This window comes from Ursus americanus, chromosome 21 (assembly GCF_024610735.1).
Source record: "Ursus americanus isolate L20-20 chromosome 21, mUrsAme1.1.p, whole genome shotgun sequence".
NCBI classification, from domain to species: domain Eukaryota; kingdom Metazoa; phylum Chordata; class Mammalia; order Carnivora; family Ursidae; genus Ursus; species Ursus americanus.
In genome coordinates, this window is record NC_142147.1 from 23,075,213 (window position 1) to 23,097,851 (window position 22,639).

The 22,639-nt window shown below is 52.9% G+C and overlaps 2 protein-coding genes across 7 annotated transcripts in view; both read left to right on the forward strand.

Annotated features, from left to right (window-relative positions):
• Positions 1–5,717: 5,717 nt before the first annotated feature.
• On the forward strand, positions 5,718–16,233 carry PLA2G15 (phospholipase A2 group XV). The gene is made up of 6 exons (XM_045814917.2): positions 5,718–5,947; positions 8,770–8,926; positions 11,487–11,605; positions 11,856–11,954; positions 12,341–12,565; positions 14,294–16,233. The coding sequence occupies exons 1-6, from the start codon at positions 5,833–5,835 to the stop codon at positions 14,803–14,805; spliced, it is 1,227 nt and encodes a 408-aa protein (XP_045670873.1). The 5' UTR covers positions 5,718–5,832; the 3' UTR covers positions 14,806–16,233.
• The window catches only part of SLC7A6 (solute carrier family 7 member 6), a 40,286-nt gene continuing 32,794 nt past the window's right edge, over positions 15,148–22,639 (forward strand). For 2 of the 6 annotated variants that reach the window (XM_087870523.1, XM_045814916.2), the window contains exons 1-3: positions 15,148–15,283; positions 16,664–18,743; positions 20,581–20,708. The gene's annotated coding sequence lies outside the window, so the exon portion shown is untranslated. Of the gene's footprint in view, positions 15,284–16,663; positions 18,744–18,776; positions 20,709–22,639 lie in introns of those variants that run through there. The other 4 variants (XM_045814911.2, XM_045814912.2, XM_045814914.2 and 1 more) reach the window with 4 other exon arrangements.

Below are 22,639 nucleotides of genomic sequence, written 5' to 3' on the forward strand. Positions count from 1 at the left end.
GGACGACGGGCCTGTAGCCTGGAGATGTGAGCGCGCTGGAGGGTGGGGGCTAGCGGCGAATGTGTAATGTGTACGTGCGGGCTGCAGACCCTCCCTCTCTTCTCCATCCGAGACCAGCAACCCAATAAGGACAGTCCCGCGTGGAGGGCTTTCGCCCTGTCGTGCTTGGTGAGACTCCTTTACGGCGCGTTTCCAGGCCTCCCCGGACTTCCTTAAGTGCTCCCATTTATATGATTGAGAAACTGAAGAGTCCGGCGGGAAGAAGGTACGTAGGGCTGCTGCGTCCGGACGTTCAGGCGATGCAGAAAGAGCCCGGGGTGGAGGGGGCGCTTCCGAGGCCTTGCCCAATGAACCAACACTAAAACGCGTCCCTGCTTAACGGATAGAGACCGAGGTGCCCAGTACGCAAGTGACTCGCGCCGGGAGCGGTCTGCGAGGAGCGGGAAATAGGTTTTCCAGCGGCTTCGGGGTACGAGCGCTTCCTCGGGTATAGGCGAGTATCCGCCCCTTTCCGGACCGCCCACTCCGGCGCCTGCCCGCTGGTCCCCACCCGCGGAAGCGCTAGGCCAATCAGGCCGGGTGGGAGGGGGAAACGTCGCTCTTCGGGTCCTGCTCCCCTCTAGATAAGCCTGGAATGTCAAATATTTGTTTGGGGGGGCGGGGCCAACAGCGAAGTAAGCCTCCTCCCCTACTCACCCTGGAGCGCGCGTGCGCCTGGCAGAGTTGGGCCTTCACGCCTTTGCTGCAAACTGGTCTTCACCCCAGGACCTCTCCTAAAACTCCCTTGACGGGCATCGCTCCTTGTCGGTCTCCTGTCTGGGCTCCAGCTTCTACAGGACAGTCCGGCGTCACCACCTTGCCATCTGAGCGCTAACTCTATCTCGGTCTCAGCCTTGCCGGAGCCCCTCTCCATTTAGCCTCTAGACCTTCACGCTAGGACCTTCCCTATTCTTCCTTCAGTTTGGGTCTCGAGGTCAGGTCTTAAGGGAAGCCACCTTCTTGAAGTGACCTCTCCAGTGTGGCACCTCTAGCCATCCTGGCAGCGTGGGGGTAACTCTGCCTCCCTCCAACCGTATGACAATTCCCGATGCTTGGGACTCTTCTTGAAAAACTAAATTCTTTAAAATAATGTTAGGGCCCCTGCTTTGCTGAGCTCCTTTACTCATCTTCAGATGGATCCTCCCAGATCACAGTATTAATACTAAACCCTCACTCCTTTCCCCCAACACTAAAGTAACTTCTAACACAATAAATAATTTATTGTCTCCTTACACCACACCCACCCCAACTCAGATCCTGGAGGACTGACTCCTCCCCAGTGCTTATCACTGCACCTGGTTGTAATACTTGCTCAAGACTTAATGAATGAATGGTTGTCTGAGTGCTTTGCTTTGCATCATCAGCCTTGGGGTATTTCAGCACTAGTAACCTTCCCTGGGGCTACTGGTCTTTTCCTCTAGGAGTCTCATGGGATCTCCTTCAACCCTTCCCATGTCCTAGTTAACCCCTGCTCTTTTCCAGATTTTCTCTGAAGGCACCTCCCTCAGTAGCAGGGGTCCCCACTGTAGTTTGAGATTTCTGTATTTCATTGGGCAGTGTCCCCCATCCCAGCCCAGCTACTAGGGTTCATAAATGATTAATGAATGAATTGGAAATAACATATGTGAAAGGGGTGAGCAAGGCTCCAAAGGTCCAGCCCATAGTTTTTCCCAAACTGTAATTCAGGTACTTGGGGAAAAGGAACTTGGTCCTTTAAGCCAGGCCACACACTCGGAATCCCATCCTTACCTCAGCCCCTCGAGGCCTGCCATGAAGGCAGCTGGTGCTCCACCGGCGGGTACATGACAGGGCAGACACAGGGTGGGGATCCTCCTGTGGGGTCAGGAATGTGGCTAGTCATGTGGACCTACAGGGCATCTAGGAGTGGTGTAAAAGCACCCTCCTCTCTCCCTCCCGGGCCAGAAAATATCACACTGTGGGAGAGGATACTAGCTGGATGCCTTGTGGATCCACTGCAGCGATGTACACTCGCCGCCTCAGGCCCATCCACACCCTCTACGGCCCAGGGGGCGGCAACTTGACCATCCACAGCTATCCTTATCTCCCGAGCCTCCAGGGCAGCATGCTCACTGGACTTCACCCAGGTTCCCAGCTTTGCTCCTTTGACGAATCTCTGCTGAGTACCCACCAGAGGGCGCACTGACCCTGTCGCCTGAACCAGGTGTTGGGGGCTGGGAGGAGGAACTTCCACAGGAGAGCCCAACCCAGGGCAATGATCCAGAACAAAAGTGAAAAGGAAAGGGCCTCGACACTGCCTCCCTCTGGTTTGAGCATCTTTGCAGCTCCTGGCTTCCTGGACGTAGACCAACTTTTTTTTTTTTTTTAAAGATTTTATTTATTTATTCGACAGAGATAGAGACAGCCAGCGAGAGAGGGAACACAAGCAGGGGGAGTGGGAGAGGAAGAAGCAGGTTCATAGCAGAGGAGCCTGATGTGGGGCTCGATCCCATAACGCCGGGATCATGCCCTGAGCCGAAGGTAGACGCTTAACTGCTGTGCCACCCAGGCACCCCTGTAGACCAACTTTTTAAGCTTGCTTTTCAAGACCTCCTACCTCTCTGTTCCACTTCCACCCACCATGTGCCCGAGACACACTTAATGTGATTGTTCAGGTCTCCAGGCTGCTGCACATACTAAGCTCCTTACCCGGAGCACCCATCCACCTATTCCTGGCAAATTCCTACTTACTCTTCAAGACCCATCTCTAATAATTCTTCCTCCAGGTAACATTTGTTGATGCCTAAGCCAGGTTAGATAACCTGTTCTGGGGGCGCCTGGGTGGCTCAGTCAGCTGAGCGTCTGCCTTCGGCTCAGGTCATGATCCCAGGGTTCTGAGATCGAGCCCTGCATTGGGCTCCCTGCTCAGCAGGGAGTCTGCTGCTCCCTCTCCCCGCCACTCTGCCTACTTGTGCTTGCTCTCTCTCTGTCAAATAAATAAATAAAATATTTTTAAAAAATAGATAACCTGTTCTGGGCCCCTGTTCTGTCATGATTTGGCCAGTGTTTGGCCTCTTGTGACTCCAGGGAGGCTCTGGCATCAGAAGAATAGGAGCCTGATAAACTGTGAGCTTTAGGGAGAATGAGTTGGCCTCCAAATGGGCTCAGTTCTGGCTACCAAACCAGCTCAGAAGCCGTGGTCTTGGTTGGGTTGCCCTAAGCCCAGGCACCCACCTGGTCCAGACAGGGGAGCTTGGAACTTATGTGAGCAAGAGGGAATGCAAAGGGCCCAGTGTAACAGAGAAAGACTTTGCTCCAGCAAAGGCTATTGGCTGGATTCTCATCTGAGGAAGATGAGATTCTGTCCTGTGAAGCTCTCAGTCCCTTATCTCCTTCTCCAAGTCTGATAGGCACCAGGACCATATCCCGGAGAAGGGGGTGTATCACTCAATCATTCAGTATATGTTAAGCACCTGCTGTGTGCTGATAGTTATTAGTAACCAAGAAGGCAGTTGCACCAGTAACAGGCAGGTTAAGGGTTTGCTCTTCCATGGATTATATTCTGCCGGGAGCCAGGTAGGGGCGCCAGAGTCAATGGTTGTGCCTGGGCTGAGGCCTAAAGGCAGAGCTCAGCTGAGTCCCAAAAATGGGGGCTGCAGAGTGATCCGAGTGCAACAAGTGCAGAGGTCCAGAGTGAGGATAAGGTTGTCCTGTTCTAGGCAGTGAGGAAGCTGCTGAAGGTGGAGATGAACGACCTGAGGAAGAGGGGAAGTGAAAGTTGTGGGAAAAGGCCGGAGTCCCCTGCAGGGTCCTCATTCACGATGAGTGAGATGCATAAGATGCATTCAGTAGGAGCATTGTAAGTCGGGTTAGGCAGACAGTGATGGGCCTGATTTAATGTTTAATGGTGTCAACCTGACCCACGGAGAACAATGCATAGGAATAAGGGCATAAATTGGGACATGAGCAAGGAGGCTACTATGGGGATGAAAGTAGTTTGGCTTTGGGAAGGTAGAGCTGGCAAGACTTGGTGACCACCTGGTTGTGGGTCTAAGAATCAGGATAGTATCTAGAGTCCAGGATGAGCCCAGGTCTGCAGCCAGGGGGGATCATGTGGGTGGCAAGGTCATTGTGAGAAGCAGGGATCCTTACTTTCTGATTCCTCTCCTCTCCACAGTGCCAGCACAGATCATTGCTGATGAGGCCTTGACATCCTCTCCCCGCAATGGCCGTGGTTCCTATCATCTGCAGGGCCTGTGGGACTGGGACACCCTGTGAAGGGTCCATGGTCACCTGAGGCTGCCAGGTTGACAAGACATTCAGACTGGCCACAATCGAAGGCAGCACAGGCTATCCTGATGTCTACCCTTCCTCCACTTAACCCTTGACTGTGGACTCCTGCCTGTTTCCAGTACTGGCAAAAGGATCTCTATGGTCTCCCACTGTGGACCTGAAGTGGGAGATTGGTCCCACTGACTGGTCCTCAGCAACCCCTCTTCCGGGACCTAGGATGGAGGTGAGGGAGGCAGGGGTTTGGGGTCCTTGTCAGGGCCTGAGGGAGACAGTTGGACCTTAAGAGAGTAGTGTACCCCAATCACCAATGGGTTTCACTCCAAGAGCACAGGAGGGGCAGGCCAAGATGGTGAGTTGATTCATCCAGGAGTACTCTGAAAGGCTAGAAAGGGCCAGCCATTGGCCAAGAGGAAGGAAGGAACGAAGGGGCGGGCTAGAAGTCTTAAGGCCAGCCAGAGGATGATCAGGACGTTGTCTGGCCCTCAGGAGGAAGTGTGTGGAGGATCAAGACTTTCCGTATCCAAACATACTGGTCTCCCTATCCTAGAGTGACTCATGGTGCTGGTCATATTGCCAGCTGTCAAATCTGCCCATTCTATGTGACTCTGATTCCTCAAGCAGGGAGTCTGTGTCCTCTTTGGATCTCTAGTTTCCGTGGAGTGGGAATGGTAGGTGGACTCCCCGGTCACACCACCAGTCCTGCTCTGCTGGGTCATCTGCCAATAAGCCATGGCCACAGGGTTGAGGCTCAAACACACTTTCTCCGGGGCACCAGGACTGCTCGGTCTGGAGGGGTGACTCCATATTGCCCGCAAATAAAACTTTAGGCCGGGCAGCCTTCTAACTTGGAAGCAAAACACATTGACCTGGCCTATACTTGTCCCACCCGCATTCATAATACCTGGACAGACGCAGGGGGCCCCTGGACCCCTTGCTTGAACCCACGTGCCGTCGGGGCAAGGTGTGAAGAGTCGGTGTGGGGATTGCACAAAGGTTCTGGTCAGCTCCCGGTACCCCAAGGCCCAATAACTTTCCGGGACTCACTTCTCCCCTTCCTCCTCTTGCTCTGACCAGGGTTTCTCAGCAGCGTCGAGCACTGGACCCTGAATCCGCCCTCGTCCCGACACGGTCCAGATCCCACGTCAAGGACGAGTCAGGAATCGGGGGTGAGGGCTGCGCAGCGTGGACTTTGGGTACACAAAGCTGGGTTGGATATCCAGCCGCACAAGCTGGGTCCGACGGGTCCCGGACTAAGCCGAGAAACCAGGCTGAGCACCGATCGATCGATGCGCTCGGCGCGCGGCGCGGTCCAAGGAGCTGGCCTGGGATCCGCAGGGGCAGGGCGGCGAGCTCTGACTGGGAGGGACGTGCCTGGCGGCGAGTGCCTATTGGCAGGCCTTTTGGGGGAGGCGGATCCTGATTGGCCCGGCCGCTGTGGCCGTGTGCGGGCGGCGGGGTTAAGCGCGTCGCCGCCGCTCCGGCCTAGGCGCGAGCACAGAGCGCTGAATCCGCACCTTGGACCTGTAGTGGGGGTCTCACGCGATGGGTCTTCGCCTCTGTCCCTACCATGCGGCGCTGCTCCCGGGTGGCGTCCTGTTCCTCCTGCTGCTGGCAGACCCCGCGCTCCCGGTTGGACGTCCCCCTCCCGTGGTGCTGGGTGAGGCGCGCGTCCAGTCGTGGGTCCGTGTGTTCGTGCGTCCGGCAGGACGGGGTGCGGGGGCGGGGGGGCTATCTTCCAGGTCTGCATCTGCTTTAAGCATGGGGTGGGGGAGCATATGACTGTCTGTCTTGTCACCTGGGTCTGTCCGTCCACCTCCCGCCATGCTGGGCGCGGGTGTGGTCAACCTCTGCTTACCTTCCCCTGTAGAATATGGGGTAAGTGGGAGGGCTACGGTGCGGTTGTCCATCAGTACTCCCGTCTACGTCAGTCCGAAGCCTTGCCTCGCCTTATGCCCTCTTTTTAGCTGGAGAGACCGAGGTCCTTTGGCCCCACTCCTGAGGGTCGGCGGGGACTCGGGTGTTCTCGAGTTGGTCCCCAGGGTCCTCATTGTTGGTTTGGGCATGGCTAAGAGGCTGTCTCTCTCGACCCTTCCAGCCCTATACGTTTCAGGAGGCATTATTGAAAGGAAGTTTTTTGGGGAAAGTAATGGCTCTCCTAGCCTGCCACCAAGACCCCAACCCCCACCCCAAACTTATCGTATGGGTGGCCTTAGGCCTGAGGGAGGAGGCCTAAGGGAATCTGAGGATGGTTAAAGACAGAGGTAAGGGTTGGGACAATGCCTATGAACAGATGTCAAGAAACATGCCTGTACTCTTATCCCTGCCAGACCAATTTGGACTGGGCTATATTGGGACTAGATGATCTCCCCTGCCTATCCCCCCCTTGATCCTTGCCCCTGCAACCATACAGGAGCCACAGTATTTCCCTGTGGTGGTGGACAGGGATGAGACTTCTGTCTTGAGGGCCTTGGATGCTTCGTTCGAGCATTCAGTTGCTGGCCAGCCAGGACTCCTTAAGGCAGAGACATTCTAAGGTATATGTTACATACTGAACTGCTACAGCATGACCCCCATGCTCTTTCTAATGGGAGTATTTTAATGGGGATGATGCAGATCGCAGAAGGGTAGGATTGGTAGGCAGCGTGGTCCCAGGGGGCCCCCATCAGGAGCTCTAGGCCAGGAAATACCCCAGGGGGATGCTGGGCTCAGGTTCACCATGGGATTTGGGTAGACATGGCGCTATGTTCCCTAAGCTTGCAGGGATCCCCAGAGATGAGGTCTGTGTTGGGCAAGCACAGAGAGTCCGCCAACCCAGTCTGGAAAGGCTTCCTGGGGTGTGTAGCTAGAGCTGAGGCTGGGAGAGAGTTCCAGGAAGAGGAAACTACATATTAGAGGAAGGGAGGTAAGCAGTGCAGGCTGTCTGGAATGGAGTTGGGGGAGGAGTGGATTGTGCAGGGCCTTTGACTGGTTGGGTCATCTAGACTTTATCCTTTAGGCCCACAAGGAGCCATGGGTAGGCTGAAGGAATTCTGAGTATGAGGCATATAGCATTGGGAAATGTGTGGTCCCTGATGCACACAGCCTTTTTGCTTGGATTGGTGCTAACTGCACTCATTAATTCATTCAGTTCTTGGTTATCCTAGGTCACAGCAGAGGAGCCTCACACTCCATCCAGTCACAGAATCCTAATCTCCCTAGCTTCTCAGAGAGTGAAGGTGTTGGCATTAATCCTGGGAAACCCCATGGTGTGCAGTGGAAGAGCTGTTCCTGTGCACAGAGCAGGGACCTGACCTTGGCCATCAGAGGATCAGCATCCAAGGGTGACCAGCCTCTATGAGTGAGACCCAAATTGGTAGTAGAGGAAGCAGAGACCAGGGAAGCGATACAAAAGAAGTGGGCAGGAGGAGACTGTAGCAAGCCATTTCTACACCACTCAGCCTCAGTCTCCTCATCTGTGAAGTGGGCATAGTAAGGATGTTCTCTCCCAGTGTTAATTTGAGGTGAAAGGTACATAGATATCTGTTGTCCTAGTTTTAAGCAAAAGGGGCTTGAGAAATGACCACTGCTATTTTTAGAGGCCGCACAGCCTGTCCAGGACAAAGGGCATTCAGGCACAGCAAATCTGGTGACTTCCTCTTTTAGCCAATTCTTTTTTGGTGGAGACAGTGACCAAGGTCTCTGCATTGTCATGCTGAAGACTCCCCACTTTGTATTGTTAAGCGAGGTAAAGGCAGGTGCCATACCTGCCTCCCATGGTTGCTCTGAGGACACTGTGAGATGATGTACAGGGAGGGCATGCCCTCTTCAGGGCTGGGTTCGTAGAGCCCAGACAATGCCCAGGAGAGCCAAGAGCTGGTTGTTCACTCAGTGATTATGGATTCTAAATGGGAATGTGCTTGGAAGGTGTCAAAAGCATGGCATATAGAAGCAGGTGAGGCCTGAAAGGTCAATGGGAGCAAATATTCTGGGAAGGGCCTTAATATTGGGCTGTGAAGCCAGGGGGATGGGTTTGAGTGTTACAAGGGCCCCAGGGCTCTGTGCAGACCAGGCTCTGTGTAGCTGGTCTATTGACTGGCTTGGGCAGAGAGGTTATCCTTGGGGCCTGGGCCACCACCCCCTACTGGGCCGTGGCTGGAATGGTGTGATGTTTCAGGGTAGCCATCTCTGCCACAGGGTCTGGGTGTGCTGAGAGGCTAGGGCTTTCCAGATGGTCTGCTTTCTGGAACCTTACTGGGCTCTCAGGAGGCTGGCAGCCGCCTGTGTTCATTGCCCCCTTCCACAAGCCTGTCCTGGAGTGCCTTCTCTGGATTCAGTTTTGGTTGGTTAAGTGGCCCAGTGCTTTGTCCTGTTTCCCACTCCTTTGACTGAACAAGGCCCTACTCTGTAGCCTAGGACAGCTGTGGGTAGAAGGCGTTTGGGTTCAGGGGTCCCCAGCTTAACAGGTCCCGGGCCTCATGCGTGCTCTGTGTCCCTCTGCAGTGCCCGGTGATTTGGGCAACCAGCTGGAGGCAAAGCTAGACAAGCCAACGGTTGTGCACTACCTCTGCTCCAAGAGGACAGACAGCTACTTCACACTCTGGCTGAACCTCGAACTGCTGCTGCCTGTCATCATTGACTGCTGGATTGACAATATCAGGTGGGGGCTGGGGCACAGATGGGGTGCTGCTCACCAACCCAGCCTAGAGAAATCTCAAGAACCCATTTCTGTCTCATTCCCACTTCAGCAGACCCTGAGGTCACTGACCTCTTGTCCTTCTCATTTCCTCAGTCTGATTGGCACCACCCCTGCACCCTCCCAGCCAGAACTTTCTTCCCTTTTCTACAGCTCTTGTCCTTACCCTCTCCAGTTTATACCTTGTGCTTCACAGCCTGTGCATGAATTCTTTTTTTTTTTTTTTTCAAGATTTTATTTTGGGTGCCTGGGTGGCTCAGCCGGTTAACCGTCTGCCTTCAGCTCAGGTCATGATCCCAGGGTCCTGAGATCGAGCCCTCCATTGGGCTTTCTGCTCAGCAGGGAGTCTGCTTCTCCCTCTCCCTCTGCCCTTCCCCCGGCTCCTTCTCTCTCTCTCTCGCTCACTCGCTCTCTCAAATAAATAAAATCTTTTTAAAAAATAAAGATTTTATTTTTAAGTAATCACTATATCTAACGTGGGGCTCGAACTCACAACCTTGAGATAAGAGTTGCACGCTCCACTGACTGAGCCATCCAGGTGCCCCCTTAAATGTAGACTCTGTGCTCCAGCCCTATTCATAACCTCATCATGGCCTCCACCCCTTCCCTTTCCTCTGAGTTGGCCACTTGCTCCTCAGCTGCTTGTGCCTCCTGGCACATACCAGGTCGCCATGTCTGTCTGTCTGTCTGTCTTTCTTTTTTTTTTTTTTAGACTTTATTTATTTGGCAGTGAGAGAGAAGCATAAGCAGGGGGAGCGGTAGGCAGAGGGAGAAGCAGGCTCCCCGCTGAGCAAGGAGTCGGGTGTGGGGCTCGATCCCAGGACCCCAGGATCATGACCTGAGCCGAAAGCACCCGTTAACCGTCTAAGCCACCCAGGCGCCCCTCCATGTCTTTCTACTTGCGGTTCTTTCAGCCTGAATTCTACCTCTACACCCTTTGCCTGATAAATTCCCTCCCATTCACCCTTTAAAACCTGAGCCTGGTGCTTCTGGAAAGTTTCCCTTGCCACTCCCCAGAGCTCTTAACCTTTCCTTCCTCCAAGCCACAGTCCTGTTTCTTTTCATCCTTATCAGGTGCCAAACTTTGTTTCCAAGGATGTTTCCCTGCTAATAAGATAATAATATATTGGGAATTACTGCTTATCAAATATAGGCACTGTCCACATTAAATACTCTTTCATTTAGTCTTATAGCACCCCTATGAGACAGGTTGAAAACAAACTCTGTTTACAGATGAGGAAATCTGGAAGCTCTAAAAAGGTTACAAAATTGCCTAGGGTCACTCAGCTAATAAGTGGCGGAACCAAGATTTAAATCCGGAATTGCGTGACCCTGAGCTAAGACCCACCTCCCTGAAGGCAGAGATTGTATCTCTTTTATCTTCATAGCAGCAGAACCAAGAACACAGTTGGTGCTCAGTAAATGTTTGAGCTGAATGGAGTCTCACAAATTAAATTTTTTTCCTGGAGACATACTAGCTGTTTCTCCAGGTGCCTTGCCTTTCCCTGTTGTTTATGATACCTGCTTTGTTGACTTTTTCCTCTTCTGTGCGTGATCAGGGTTATTTCTGGGCTGTTGATCTGCAATTCTATTTTTATACCAGAGACGTGGTCTCAGGTACTGCCAATGGGAGGTTCGGGCTGATACTGAGAGGGGCTTGTCTGCCTTCGTTGGACATCTGACCTGTTTGGAGCTGCTTTGGCTTTGTAGAAAGTTTTCTACACTTTGCTGAGTGGCCATTGGGTTCATCTACAGATTGCCCTAGAGAAAATGGGCCCCCAGGATCTGTTATTTGGGTCAGTGTTGCATATCTTGTCAGCTTTCTGTGGCTGATCTTCGGGGGTTAGGACTCAGGGCCACCAAGGATTGCAGGTCTGGCCTGTGTTTTCTTGGGCACATTTTCCTCCTTGGTATCAAGGAGGCCAGAACAGAGTTCCTGGCCTAAAACAAGGCTTTCCTCCCATCTCCCACCATCCTGTCCCATCATTTTTCCAGGCCATGTCCATCCATCCACATAGCAGCCACAGATGTGTAGGCCCTAAGGTGGGGGTTTCTCTGTTTGGTTCTGTTGTGTGCTACACTTACCCTCTCCTTTGCCCTGTGATGTGTTGTGGTCGGTGGTAGGAGCTGAATTCACGGAGATGGGGCAATGGGAGCGTGCAAGATTAGGCTGACTCCCTTTCGGGTCAAGTGTGATCTGGATGGCAGAGCCAGTCCTGGCACTTCTCTTTCCCAACCAAATCCAAGACCTGCATTCTGAGGTGGATGACATTGCGAAGGAAATACTGCCTTGACGGGGGTCCTTGGGTTAATCTTTGGAATGAGTCTTGGTTGGGGTCCTCGGGTGGGTGTGGTTACTCTGATCTGTGCTTCATAAACTTGCTTTGTTTCTTGTAGTCTCCCCTATACTTCTTACCAAACATAAAGGTAGTAAGGGAATATGGCTCAGGACACAGGGCAGGATTAGGACACACCAGGTTCAGTGTCACCTCTGGATCACCAGCTCAGTATCGTCCCCTGACAGGCTGATCTATAACAGAACGTCCCGGGCCACCCAGTTCCCAGATGGTGTGGATGTGCGCGTCCCTGGCTTTGGGAAGACTTTCTCACTAGAGTTCCTGGACCCCAGCAAAAGCAGTGTGGGTATGTAGCCCTTCCTCGTGCCCTCCCGGGAATGGGCCTGGAAGTTCTGCTGTATTCCCAGAGTGGGAGAAATGCTGTTAGTTTGAAAGGGTAGCCTGTAAACTGTCTCTAATCAGTGTAGCCACAGAACCTTTATAGCACTCCTTCGGGGATCTTTCTACAGTGGATGTCACAGTCTCCTTTCTGGGCATGGTGTGGGTGGCTGGCACTGGCTGTACTTTCTCTAATTCCCATACGTTTCTGTCTACAGGTTCCTATTTCCATACCATGGTAGAGAGCCTTGTAGGCTGGGGCTACACACGGGGTGAGGATGTCCGGGGGGCCCCCTACGACTGGCGCCGAGCCCCAAGTAAGTGGTCACTCTTGCTTCTTCCCTGATGTCTTGGGAGATGGGGACGAGGAGGTCACAGCCACCATAGGCCCCAAGCTCTCCCCTGCCCCCAGGGCCTCTCGTCTCTACCCCAGCAGTCACAGCTGTCACCCCTAGTCAGTCTCTCCCGTCCTTCCCCATCCGTCTGGGCCTCTGAGCCCTGAGGAGAGATAATGAGGCTGAGGAGGAGAAAAGGAGCTCCTAGGTTTTCTCCCTTCCTGAAAAAAGAGGGGAAACCAGACCATTCCCACTTGGATTTTAGAGTTTTCCGCACCCACCTAGTCCTGGATCTGGCCTGAAGAACATTTAGTGGTTCAGGCCCCGGGACCCTTCCTACATGACCACTGCCTGGCTCTGGCCTACAGGTGAAAACGGGCCCTACTTCCTGGCCCTCCGGGAGATGATCGAGGAGATGCACCAGCTGTACGGGGGCCCTGTGGTGCTGGTTGCCCACAGCATGGGCAACATGTACACACTCTACTTTCTGCAGCGACAGCCCCAGGCCTGGAAGAACAAGTATATCCGTGCGTTTGTGGCACTGGGTGCGCCCTGGGGGGGCGTGGCCAAGACTTGGCGTGTCCTGGCCTCAGGTAAGACCCTGCCTGACCCAGTGTGGGGTGCTGATGTCAGGGATGGTGCCCTCTCTTTCCTGCAACAGTGTCCTCCTGGGCCACCTCGTGTCTCTTCTCTTGGATGAGGATCCTTCTTTCTCCAGAGTGGTATGCTTTTCCAAACATCTCTTTTTCCAAAAGAGAACGTAACACTACTTAGTTTCGTCTCTCTAGTTGATGGCCTTGGTTATCCATGTACATTTTTTTACAGCGTGTCCATGCAGTGGCACAACTGTTGGTCACACGGTGCTTGCCTGTGCCTATGTGTACACACATACGCTGTGCTCTGGCCTGGTTGGCCTAACTTGGTCTGACCTGAGTTCTTTGGGGGAGCCTTCTCCCTTTCTTCATGCCCACCTTTGCCCCACAGAAGGAAGGTTGGGCTACAGTTTCCTGTTTATGAGTTATATCTCCATCTGTGGCAGTGGGGAGCCTTTGTGGGTAATGCAGGGAGGAAGCAGGTGCAGATTTCTTTGGGCCTGCTTGCCTGGCAGTGGGGAAAGCCACCTCCTTCCCCATTCTCACCTGCCTTTTCATGACTGTCAGAGCCTGCCAGCTATAGCTCTGGGGCTTTCCTCCCTCCCTCTGCTAGGACCGTGAGTGAGCCCACGGCCCCTTACTTAAGGAGCCACGAGCCATAGCTATGCTAAGCATCTGAGGAGGAGCTTTCTTCCTCATTTCATCAGCACTGCCTGACCTACTTGTTGGTCAACTGATAGTAGCCATCACGTTGACCCAGTGCCTGTCCTGGTGGTGACCTTGGATTGGCTGGACAATGAATCCAGATAGAGTAAGGACTCATTACAGCTATCTACTCTGTCCAGCCTGGACCTGAAGGGACAGATGGAGGCATGCCTGAGTTTGAGACAGGAGCTGTGGTGGGGCTCAGGTTCCAGCCTTTCAGAGCCTCCCTGTGAGTCCCCTTAGAGCTTTGCCTCAGATTCTGGGAAGCTGTCCTGTCAGGCCCTGACAGGGGGGTGGTAGTCATGGACTAGCTAAGGGCTTCCTTTTCCTCAGGGGTCCTCCAGCCAGACCCCACAAGAGCTGAAGGGCTGTGGTCAGTCAGAGAGATAAGATGATGGTTGGCTGTGGGTCCTGAATAGATGAGACGGCCCCTGTTTCCAAGTTCCAGCTCACTCCCCAGAGGCCTCACTAGCTGTGTTGTTGGCATTCCTATGTGAGAAGGATTCTCATTCTGCCTGCAGCCTCCCCTCCTGCCTTGTCTCCTGCAGGCCTGGCTGCCCAGGTCAGTGACAGGCAGATGAGTGGGATATGACCAGGGGTGGCTGGCGGCAGGCCTGAGCCTAGGAAAAGAAAAACATTTTCATAACTCAGTGTAAGAAAAGAAAAAGAGGAATGTGTCTCTAGGCTGCCAGCGTGCTGATTCACCTTCAGCAAGGTCAGTGCCCACAAGTCTGGTGACGGTTGCTCAGTGGAGGGTACCATTTACACAGTGAATCACCTTGTGGGTATGTGCTGCCTAAATCCCTGCTGATGAAGTGCAGAAGGAAACAGATCATGGTCGTGTGCTTCCCAGATCTAGCAAAAATAAAGGAAACCATGGGAGTCACAATGACGATGGTACTGTAGAGGTGCTGGAGTGCTGACTGGGCCCCTCAGCGGGGCCCCGCAGAGGCCCTGGCGGCACGGTGCTGCCCAGCGGGCTTGCGTTCCTGAGCACAGACTGAGCGAGCCCTGTCCCTGCAGGAGACAACAATCGGATCCCGGTCATCGGGCCCTTGAAGATCCGGGAGCAGCAGCGGTCTGCCGTCTCCACCAGCTGGCTGCTGCCTTACAACTACACCTGGTCATCTGAAAAGGTCTTCGTGCACACACCCACAACCAACTACACACTGCGGGACTATCACCGCTTCTTCCAGGACATCGGCTTCAAAGATGGCTGGTTCATGCGGCAGGACACGGAGGGGCTGGTCGAAGCCACGGTGCCACCTGGTGTGCCCCTGCACTGCCTCTATGGCACTGGGGTCCCCACGCCAGACTCCTTCTACTATGAGAGCTTCCCGGACCGCGATCCCAAAATCTGCTTTGGTGATGGCGACGGCACTGTGAACTTGCAGAGTGCCCTGCAGTGCCAGGCCTGGCGCAGCCGCCAGGAGCCCCAAGTGTCGTTGCAGGCGCTGCCGGGCAGCGAGCACATAGAGATGCTGGCCAATGCCACCACCCTGGCCTATCTGAAACGTGTGCTCCTTGGGCCCTGATTCCTCTGCCAGGCAGGGCTGTGGGATGGCGTGGCCACAGCTGCTCCTCTTGTCCTCCTGGACTAGCGCGGCCCATGAGTTTAGCAGTTTGTGACTGACTGCCAAAGGTCCTCAGTCTTGGGTTGTGAAATGTCTGCCATTGGGAAGTGCTGTTTCTTATCCTTCCTCTGTGGGAGTGAGGAAGGAAGAAATAGTCTGGACTCACTTGAGGGATCCTTGCTGGAAAGAATGCTGCTGCTGATGGAATTGCTGTGACCTCAGGACTGGCTCCGCAGGCGGATTGGCTGGCACCTGGCCCCAATCCTGAACTCAGGGGCCATCTGTTCCTCATACCCCTGTGGCCTTTTACACTCAGCCACCAGGCCCTGGTCCCTCAGCCTTCCTGTGAGGGATATTACTGAGCTGTGGTCCCTGTCCCTAAAGATCCCAGGGATGGGCTCCTGGTCCCTACGGTGATCTTCCCACAAACTGGCCACAGGTAGGCTTGCTACTGGCTGCGAGTGACTGGAGTTGCTGGCTTCCCTATGGCCTGGTTGCTCAACAGCCTGACTGTGGCTTTCTGGAGGCAGCCTGGTTCCTCCTGCAGGCAGGGGCGAGTTGTGTTCTCCGTGGTTCCCAGGTCCTGGGGCATTCACTCCTACCTCCCTCACCTCCAAAAACAGCCTAGCTCAGGATTGGGCAGCAGGTGGCCCTCCATTTCTTGGGGACTCTGTCCCAGGAGCCTTGATCTCCGTGGTTGGGCTGTTACCCACAGTATTGATGCTGGTTCCCTTTGCCATGGGACTGTGGTTCAAGGATGAGAGCAGGCCCAGTCCCATGGCCTTTTAGGTACTCATGAAGAAAACTCAAGGAAGCAGTGAAGGCCATTCTGAGCTATCCTGAGCTGCTCTCTTGTTAACCCCGCCACCACATTACCACCCTGCCCTAGGGGTTTTCTACCACCCAGGTGGGCTGGCACAGGGCTGAGAGGAGGTAGGGCTCTTGCCCATCTTGCCCAGCACCTACTGCCACCAGGCAGCTCAGTGGTGTTTAGTCCACAGAGACTAGCCCAGAAACTTGAGTGGGCCCCTGAGAGAGCCAGGTGGCTTGGGGCTCCCCTGGTAGCTTTCTGTCCGTTCCAGAAGTACTTCACAGATCTTCCTATAATAGCAGGGATTGAGAGTCTGGATCTGCCTTTGTGGCAGTCATCTCCAAGTGGGCAATGGCTATAGGCCAAGACTTGAGTCTAGCCTGTAGGATGGGACCCCAGAGCCATAGTCAGGCTGAACTGTGCTGCTCTCCCACCAGGTTTCTGTGGAGCTGGATTTTCTCTGTTGGGAACATACCCAGCATCTCTCTCTCCTTTTATTCCTGGATGGTGGGCTCCTCATGGAGCTCTAAGCAGGCTGTACCTTGATTCTGGCAATAAAAATATTCTGATGCTGTAAAGGCTCTGTTCTGGCTGAGGCTCTGTTCTGAGCATGAGAGGAGGGAGGCCGTGGAGGGGTGAAGGGGCTATAGAGGCAGGTAATCAGGGGCTAGACCTTTCCTGGGCCCTTGATAGGTCCTCTCAGCACCAAAGCATGGCTCCTGTGCACCTATTTGGGCTTTACCCTCCTGCCCCATCTCCTGGGATCTGTTTCCCCTCCTGGGATTAAGAACCAGGACCTGAAACATTCCCATTGGAATGTGGCTCCTGCCTTCCCAGCAGGCCCCACATGCTGCCCCAGAGCTGGGGGCAGAGGACAGTCCTGCAGGTCACCCTGGCTGGACTCTCCTTCCCACCCTGTTTGTCCTCTCTTAGCTTTTAGGTCTCAGCATCTTTTTTTTGACCCTAGAGTTCTTTTTAAGTCACCACTCTTCTGCTTTGTTTCTTCAGCTTGTCTGGAAGGAGAACCCATCTGGAAGGAGAAACGGCTGAGACTAGGACACAGACCAAGATGGGCAGAGACAGGGACCAAGACTGGGAGCCAATGGAAGTGGATAAAGACAGAGAAACAGAGAGCCTGATACAGGGAAACATGTATAGGGGTGAGGTCCAGGCCTGTCTGTGGTGCTGAGCCAAGAGAGGGGGTTGAGGGCAGTGGGGGTGGTGGGAGTCCCAGTTCCTGCCTCCCCCACAGAGCCAGGCCCTCCTGGGCTTCAGGCTTCAATACAACCTGGGCCACTAGAGGGCGCTCTGAACCCCTCACTGCACTAGTTATTGGCCAAACCTGGAATAAGGGGGTCCAGAGAGTGTGAGGATGCCTAGCGATACATGAGTCCAGCTGCAATTGCGGGCCTTGGTAAGAGGATAACAACACAAAAGGGTGCAAACCCTTATCTCCAGGTCCTGCCCAGCCTGAGTCCCAGCTCTGCCCTGATACCCACCCTTCCATGCCACTCCTAATTGGGGGCCTTACAGCCACCTACTCACCCCTGACCTGTTAACACCACTGCCAACCTTGGTTTCACAGCTGCAGAGGGAGGGCATGGAGTCACAGCAGGCTTTAACACCAGCCGACCGGGGTTCAAATCTGAGCTCTACCAGTTCCAGGCAAGTAGCCCCGGGAGGTTCCTTACCTCCCTGAGCCTCAGCTTGCTCATCTGACGAACACTGATGGTATTGGGGAACATCGGATTCAGCGCTTCCTGCATAGTGGGCTTTTGTAGTGGGTTGTTGTAACTGGGTATGAGACAGCAAAGCCAGAGATCTGGATGCTGGCAGGTCACGCATGCGTTTGTTGCAGGGATAAGTGGACCAGTTGCCATTGAGTGACACAAGTGAGCAGAGTCCTTCCTCTGCCTAGCCAGGGAGACAGAAGGAACAGATCCAGGGGTCAAAGGGTCAGATTTTAATGACTCCAAATATCCACATACTCTCATTCACTCTTAGGGTATTCCAAGCAGAGAGCACAAGGAGGGCATACCAATGAGGGTTCTTCAAAGATCACTGTCTCAGGTCTATAGGTAGGAGAATGGAGGGGTTTTTAGGCAGAGGAGATACAAAGTCATTCCCCTGTGGGGGGAAGAGGGTAGGGATTGGGAGGCTACTGTAAAAGTTAGAGTGAAGAAAACCATGAGAAAACCTGCAGGTCCTTGGGGGGCAGGAAGAGGAAGGATCCAGGGTGCTGGCCATCTCTGGCTGGGTTACTTGGTGATGGGGAGCAGGGGTTTGGGTATGGTCAGTCTGGAATTAGAGGGTGTGCAGTTGTAAACACGTGTCTGGGGGAAATGACTCCATGTCCCAGAAGAGAGTAGTGGCTTGAGTGGACAGGAAGCGAAGGGGGGAGGGCTTAGCTGCCCATGAGGTCAGGGACCCTAGAAGAGCCCCAGAGCTACTAGAGGAAAAGACCCCCTAGAAGGAAAGGAGAAGGAGCCCCCAGAGGTAGGGGAAGACAGGAGAGTGCAGCTCCCTCCAGAGGATGTCGGTAGGGTCACACAAGATAAGGACGGAAAAATGTCCTCAAGCTTGAGCCCCAGGGAGGCGGGGTGGGGGGTGGTGGCTACAGAAGCACAACAGTGTCCATGTGTTTGTGGAGGCCTCAGTGGACTTGAGCTGGGGCTGAGCTGTGACTGTGGAAGGACAGGTCCTGGGTCTGTGTCTTACTAAGGTGCGTAGGGGAGGGGCTGGTGGCGAACGGGGTATGGAGGCTGTTTAGAGCTCCTGTGTAAGCTGTATGGCCAAGAGCGACATAGGAACGGGCTGTGCGGGGCCTGGTCACGGGCAGCCAAGTTACGCAGACGCTAAGACCGCACTCCCGAGCCAGGCCCACAGATTCCTGAGGCCGCGGCGGCCCCACAGGCCCAGAAAGCGCCGCCGCAAGCCAGCCCCGCGCGGAGGGAGGCGTCCTGTCCCGACGCGGCGCGCTCTGTCGCGATCCGGCGGCGCGTGACGTGGCGGGGGCGGGGCCTGAGCGGCCGCGGCGGCCCCGCCGGTCGAGTGACCAAGCATCCTGTCGGCGCCTGGCTCCCGCGAGGTAACGGGCCGGGGGGCGGGGCGGGCGCGCGGGGGAAGCGGGACCGGGGCCGGGGCCGGGACTGTGTCCTGGAGGCCAAACTCTACGCGCCGCCGCAGCCGCCGCAGCGTGCGGGGTGCGGGCCCGCCAACCTGGGCGCTAGGCGGGCGGGCGGCACGTGAGAGACGCCGCGGCGAGAGCGTGCTGGAGGGTGACGCTGTGCGTGTGAGAGGGATCGCGAGCGTGAGGGTGGCCCTGGGAGTGTGGGGATCCCCGAGTGTAAGACTGAGCGTGTGAGAAAGACCACGTGTGTGAGTGTGAGAGACCCCCTGAGTCTGAGGGTGACTGTGTGAGTGTGCAAGAAACACCCTGAGTAAGAAGATGACGCTGACAGTACGGGAGAGACCTTGGTGTGAAGGGGACTCCGGGTGTGCGTGGGGGACAGGCGCCCTAGACCAGAAGGGGGGGGAGAGAAAGTGAGAATGAGTGAGAGTGAGGGAGAGAGAGAGAGAGAACGTGTGTGTGTGTGTGTGTGAGAGAGAGAGAGAGAGAGAGAGAGAGGGAGAAACCCTGAGGGTTGAGAGAGCCTGAGTGTGAGGGTGACTCCAGAAGTGTGGGAGAGGCTGGACATGTGAGGGACACTGTGGTGATAGAGTCCCTGAGTGCGATGCTGACTGTGTGAGAGACTGAGGGTGAGTGTGGTGAGAAAGGGAACCTGGGCTGTGAGGAACTGCAGGTGAGAAAGAGGGCGTGCAAGGCTCTATACCAAAGGCTCAGAGCTTCCTGGGATGCTGCGAGATTGTCTCGGGCCCGGGCTTGCAGGGCTGGCCTGTTTGCGCTAGGGAACCGTGTGCTCCTGCTATGATGGCTCTCTCTTGTGTCTTCATGCCCTGTCACCTTGTTTGATCATCTCATGCTATAAATGGAAGGAGATATTTGTGAAACATTCTGAGAATTCTTCACTAAGCACTAAGCAAACAGTCTGGGTACCACATTGTGTAATGGTCAGTATAAATCGGAATCAATATTTAACAGATGTTTTTGAGTACCTCTTGTGTGCACTGGGCTGTGTGCTTGGTGACACAGTTCAAAAGAATTCGGTCTCTGCCCTTGATGGGGGGAAAAAAGCACTGCCAGCAAATCTAGCATCGTGGTAGCAGAATGCTCAGCCATCTGGTGCTCCTCTGAGAGCTGCTCTCTGATTGGAGATAGGGGAGGAGCAGACTTTTTGAAAGTGCTTCCTGAGCTCAGTTTCTGTCTCTCCTTGCTTGCTGTGAAGCCCTCTAGGAGGAAACTGCCCTGGCTTCCTACATTGTGTGCTAATGACTTGTTCCCAACTTTGTTCTCAGACTGCCATTCAAGTTCTTATATTTGAGTTCCCTCTCCTGACAAATATGCAGAAAACCACAAAGAGGATTTTTTCCTATCTTCCTTCTTCCCTGTCTGGCTGTGGACATATTTATATTGCAGACTAAAAGTAAATACCAGTTATGTGACTGATCTCCTTGGCCCTTCTTGGTACAGGAAATTTCCTGACCTCTGTCCTGTGTGTTTCCTGCTATAGTCTCCAGGATGTGGATACATTTCTACAGAAGTGACGCAAACAGGGCTTACAGGACCTGGGACTCGGGGAGCAGCAGCTGTCTAGACATGCATGATTTGAGATGACCGGGCTAGTTCGCTGACACGTGTGGGCTGGTTGCTTCAGTTACACTCCACTGTCGGTGTGACGGAACTTCTCAGTAATTGAGTGCTGCCCCTGCCAGACATGTAAAACTTAAAATTTACAAAGGGAAATATCATCCTGCTGCTTACTAGGTTCATTTTTTGATAAGCTGCCTCTTACTCTTTGTTGCAGAGGTTAAATGGCCAAGACAGACAAATGGAATTAGGCCTTGCTGTGAAGACTTCCATTTTCTTCTCAGTACCTGACCATTTATGATGAGGCAGCTTATGAAAGTGTGATGTTTGCTTATTTCCTCACAGGTGACTATTATTGCTCTGTTCTCTGTTAGATCTCGGATCTTTGCTATTTGTAAAGAGTTTCAGTTATTTGTGGACAATACGAACAGGATATTAATGAGAATGGCTCACATATAATTAACAGTTATGTAACACTATATTATATAAAACTGTATATTAAATTACATCTTTTTCTAAAGAGTAATTGTGGTAGTTTATAATTAAAGATACTTCAATGAGGTTGTTAAAAAGAAATTGAAAACCAAAGTCAATGAGAAAGACTAGATACTACATACTGTTGAAAGTGAGAGTATTTATTCACTGTGATTGGGTGCTGAATTTGATACTGAGTTTCCTGGTATCTTAGGTAAAAAGATACAGGTAGAGTTACATAACTTTTTCATTTGATGGGGGTACTATATATATAGAGAGAGGGAGAGAGAGGTAGAGAAGGAGAGTTAAGCAAAAAAATTAATGCCTATTAATTGTGGAAAATATATAAAACTCAAAGAAGTACAGAAAAGAAAGAGTCCTCTATGTTTTCACCATGGTAGAGGTATTAGTATTTTTCTCAACAACATTTTCCCCCATAGTCATCAATTATAAAAGAGTTTTTATTTTATTTTATTTAAGATTGATTTATTTGGGATGCTTGGGTGGCTCAGTTGGTTGGGTGTCTGCTTTCAGCTTGGGTCATGATCCCGGGTCCTGGGATTGAGTCCCACGTCGGGCTCCCTGCTTGGGGGGATACAGGCTGCCTTCTTCCTCTACCTGCTGCTCTCCCTGCTTGTGCTCGTGCGCTCTCTCTCTCTGACAAATAAATAAATATTTAAAAAAATAATAAAGATTTATTTATCTATTTTGGGAGAGAGAGAGAGAGAGAGAGCACGCATGGGCATGGGAGGAGGGGCAGAGGAAGAGAGACTCTTAAGCAGACTCTGCGCTGAGCACAGAGCCCAACATGAGGCTTGGTCTCATAACCCTGAGATCATGACCTGAGCTGAAACCAGGAGTCAAATGTTTAACCAACTGTGCCACCCAGGTGCCCCTATAAAAGTTTTTAAATTCAGCTTGTAAAGTATTCTTTGTAATTGAACTTTGAAAGATTCTTTTTTTTCCCCCCCTAGAAAATTGCATATTATAGTTTCACGGCTAAATTTTCATGAGGCGGGGCACCTGGGTGGCTCAGTTGGTTAAGTGTCTGCCTTTGGCTCCGGGATGGAGCCCTGCATGGGGCTCCCTGCCCAGCGGGGAGCCTGCTTCTCTCTCTCTCTCTCCCTCTGCCTCTCACCCAGCTTGTGTGCACTCTCGCTCTCTCTCTCTCTCGCTCACTGTCTCTCAAATAAATAAAATCTTTAAAAAAATTTTTTTCATGAGGCAGTGTTAGTCATCTGATGAATTCCTTTATTATCTAGTGCAGGAGCCTGTAAAATAGGATGAAAACCTGCGAGAACGCTGCATTGTGTCCTTATAGGCAGGGTTTAACGCTAGTTTTTCAAGACAGAAACTTAGAGGGTACACTGGAGATTTAATGGAAATTGTCTTCAGTAATGATTTTAGCGATTGTATGAGAAAGAGAGACTGAGAATCTGATACTGTGTGTGATCTTCACATACCGATTTCTCTTATCATTTGGATAAAAATTGAAGGCAGAAGGATAGCCAGTTCAAAGAGGGTGATCTGGTAAGATTTTGTTGCACACTCTTTCCCCCAAATACCAGGATACTGAGCTGGAGATAGTGGCTTAGTTATGAGCTCCTTGATTTTCATCCCATTGTTGCAGAAGGTCTGCATATCTATTCTGTGGGGACAGGATAAACAATGCATCTCACACAGATCTGGACTGCCCTTTTAAGAATGTATGTAGATACTGTGGTGATTAATTAAATGCAAATGAATTCAAAACCATTATTGTAGTCATAGTTGCTTTTTATCATTTTTTCTCCACCATCTAT

Coding starts and splice junctions, on each gene's coding strand:
- PLA2G15 (XM_045814917.2), top strand. CDS start 5,833: ATGGGTCTTCGCCTCTGTCCCTACCATGCGGCGCTGCTCCCGGGTGGC. Junction 5,948..8,769: donor TCCCCCTCCCGTGGTGCTGG/GTGAGGCGCGCG, acceptor GTCCCTCTGCAG/TGCCCGGTGATTTGGGCAAC. Junction 11,606..11,855: donor CCCCAGCAAAAGCAGTGTGG/GTATGTAGCCCT, acceptor TTCTGTCTACAG/GTTCCTATTTCCATACCATG.